This window comes from Eimeria tenella, genomic scaffold, assembly GCF_000499545.2.
Source record: "Eimeria tenella Houghton genomic scaffold, Eth_scaff1094, whole genome shotgun sequence".
Classification (NCBI taxonomy): Eukaryota; Apicomplexa; class Conoidasida; order Eucoccidiorida; family Eimeriidae; genus Eimeria; species Eimeria tenella.
Genome location: NW_013543567.1, coordinates 1 through 3,298, shown reverse-complemented (window position 1 = coordinate 3,298; position 3,298 = coordinate 1). Strand labels below are relative to the sequence as shown.

Below are 3,298 nucleotides of genomic sequence, written 5' to 3'. Positions count from 1 at the left end.
GTCAAAAGGAAAAAAGAAACTGAAAAAAGAAAAGACAAAAAGGAGAAAAAAGAAAGGATAAAAAATAATAAAAAGAAATAAAAAGAATTCAAAAAAGAAATTAAGAGGAAATTAAAAAGGATTTAAAAAGGATTTAAGAAGGATTTAAGCTGAAGTTAAAAAGAAATAAAAAAGAAGTTAAAAAAGAAATTAAAAAAGAAATTAAAAAAGAAATAAAAGAAATAAGAAGGCGATGAAAGAATAAACAGTTGTTTCTCTCTTTCTTTCTCTTTTTTTTATTTCTTTATTTTTATTTTTAGTTTTTAATTTAATTTCTTTTTTGCCTTTTTGCTGCCAGCTCGCTCACGAGTTCGGGGGATTCGTGCTGCTGCTGCATCTGCAGCGGCAGCCCTCGCATTTGCTGCTGCTGCTGCTGCTGCTGCTGCAGCAGCACTTTAACTTGATCAAGTTTGAACTTGACTTCCCGATTTGTTTCTTTGCAAAGAAGCAGCAGTTTTTTTCTCAAAGAAGAGACAAGAGCAGCAACAGCAGCAAAGTCCATGTCTTCCGGCGTGCTCCACTGGTTTGCTGCTGCAGCAGCAGCAGCAGGAGCTGCAGCAGCAGCAGCAGCAGCAGCAGCAAACTCAGCAGCCTCCTTTGTTCGTTTATGCTTCGCTGCTGCAGCAGCAGCAAATCTGTTTGTCTCCTCTTTTTGTCTCCAGTGGTCTGCTGGTGCAGCAGCAAATTGTTTTTTCTCCTTTTTGTGTCTCGAATGGTCTGCTGCTGCTGCTGCTGTTGCAGCAAATTGTTTTGTCCCTTTTGCTTTTCTCTTTTCGCCTTCGAAGCGCTGCAACTCTTTTTCCCAATTCCAAATTGAATAAACATCTGAATAAATAAATAAATAAATAATTTCATTATCTAATTAATTATTTATATGTTTGTTTTATTATTTACTTTATTCATTTATTTTATTTATTTTTTATTTATTTTTATTTATTTTATTTATTCGTCTTCTTGCCTGCGTGTCTTCTGCAATAGTCCAGCAGCTGCAGCACGGGGCTGCTGCTGCAGTTAATTGTTTGGACCCCTTCATTTGCTGCTGCTTCTGCTTCCGCTGCTGCTGCTGTTGCTGCTGCTGCTGATGTGTCTTCTACTAGTTTGTCTCCCAGTTGCGGGGTCATGCGTCTGTGTGCTGCTGTGTCTGCTACTGCTGCTGCTACTGCTGCTGCTCCTGCTGCTGCTGTTGCTTTTAGCTGCTCCTCCACGCTGTGCAGCAGCAGCAGCAGCGGCGGCCGAGACCTCAGCAAGTGAATTAGCCTGTAGCTGCGGCCATCTGCTGCTGCTGCTGCTGCTGCTGCTGCTTGAGGAGAAGCTCCTGGTTCTTCTCTTGTTGCTGCTATTGGTGCTGCCTGTGGTTTTGATGGTGCTGCTGCTGCAGGTTTCGCTGCTGCTGCTACTGCCGGTTTTGCTGCTGCTGCTGGTTTCGCTGCTGCTGCTGCTGCCGGCTTTGCTGCTGCTGTTGTTGTTGCAGGCTTTATCAATGCTGCAGGTTTCGCTGGTGCTGCTGCCACTGGTTTTGCTGCTGCTGCTGCTGCTGGTTTTGCTGCGGTTGCTCCTGTTGCCTTTGCCGGCGTTGCTGCTGCCGGTTTCGCTGCCGCAGTTGCTGCTGCTGGCTTTGCTGCTGCTAGCTTTGCTGCTGCAGTTGTTGCTGCTGGCTTTGCTGCTGCAGTTGCTGTTCCTGGTTTCGCTGCTGGAGTTGCTATTGCTGGCTTTGCTGCTGCAGTTGCTGCCGGTTTTGCTGCTGCTGCTGGTTTTGCAGGTTTTGCTGCTGCAGCAGCTGCAGCGGGGCTCTTTGGGCTGAAAACAGCAGCAGCATCAGCAGGAATCTTGATGCTAGCTGTTGCTGCTGGTTTTGCTGCTGCTGCTGGTTTTGCTGCTGCTGCTGGTGCTAGTGGTTTTGCTGCTGCTGGTGCTAGCGGTTTTGCTACTGCTGCCGCTGCTTTGGGTGCTCCTGCTGCTCCCACTGGTTGTGGCACTGCTGCTGCTGCTGCTTTTCCTGCTGCTGCTGCTGCAGACTTCTCCGCCACTGCTGGTGTTGCTGCTGCTTTAGTTGCTGCTGCATTTATTGCCGCTGCTCCTGCTGGCTTCGATGCTGGTGCTGCTGCTGCTGCTGGCTTTGCTGCTGCTGGTGCTGCTGCTGCTGGTTTTGCTGTTGCTGCTGCTGCTTCCTTGACCCCAGGCATCGGCTTAACTGGAGGTGCTGCTGCTGCTGCTGGCTTTGCTGCTGCTGCTGCTGGCTTCGCTGCTGTTGCTGCTGCCCTTGGTTTTGCCTCTGCTGTTGCTGGACTCGTTACTGCTGCCTTTTGTGCTGCAGCAGGCTTTCCTGCTGCTGGTGTTGCTGCTGCTGCTGCCGGCTTTGCTGCTGCCGGCGTTGCTGCTGCTCCTGGTTTTGCTGCTGCTGCTGCTGCTGGTTGAGAGGCTGCAGCTGGTGCTCCTGTCGGTTTTGCTGCTGCTGCTGTTGCTGCTGCCGACTTGGCTGCATCCGGTGCTGCTGCCGCTGCAGGCTTTGCTGCCACTGCTGCTGCTGGTTGTTTTGCTGCTGCTGCTGCCGCTGGTTTTGCTGCTGCTGCTTCTGCTGGTTTTGGCGATGCTGCAGTTGCTGCTGCTGGTTTTGCTGCTGCTGGTGCTGCTGGTTTAGCTGCTTCTGCCTTAGCTGCCGCGGGTGCTGCTGCTGGTGATTTTGGTGTTGCTGCTGATGCTGCTGGTTTTGCTGCTGCTGCTGCTGGTTTGGCGTCTGCTGCTGCATGTCCTGCCTGTTTAGCTGCAGCAGCACTAGCAGGTCCCGGCTTTGCCGCTGCTGCTGCAGGCTTTGCTGCTGCTGCTGCGGGCTTTGCTGCTGCTGCTGGCTTTGCTGCTGCTGCTGCTGCTGGCTTTGCCGCTGCTGCCGCTGCTGGCTTTGCTGCTGCTGCTGTTACTGCTGTCTTTGGTGGTGCTTCGGAGGGCTTTGGTGCTGCAGTGGCAGCAGCAGCAGCTGGTTGCGGTTTCGCAGCAGCAGCAGCAGCTGGTTGTGGCTTTGCTGCAGCAGCAGCAGCTGGTTGCGATTTTGCTGCAGCTGCAGCAGCTGGCTGCGATTTTGCTGCAGCAGCATCGGACTGTGGTGCTTTTGCTGCTGTCGGGCTTGGCTTTGCAGAAGCATCTTTTGCTGCTGCTGCTGTTGGCTTTGCTGCCGCTGCTGCTGCTGTAGGCTTCGCTGCTGCTGGTGCTGCTGGTTTGGCTGCTGCTGGTTTTGCTGTTGCTGCTGCCGCTGGTTTTGCTGCTG

The 3,298-nt window shown here is 51.5% G+C and overlaps 1 protein-coding gene across 1 annotated transcript; it reads right to left on the bottom strand.

The window, feature by feature from the left end:
* Positions 1-623: 623 nt before the first annotated feature.
* On the bottom strand, positions 624-3,175 carry ETH_00032880 (uncharacterized protein; the record flags this gene model as incomplete). The annotated part of the gene is made up of 3 exons (XM_013378854.1): positions 624-864; positions 998-2,989; positions 3,133-3,175. Coding segments are annotated over 3 exons (2,276 nt in total), but the record flags the coding sequence as incomplete, so codon positions are not given.
* Between the last annotated feature and the right edge of the window lie 123 nt (positions 3,176-3,298).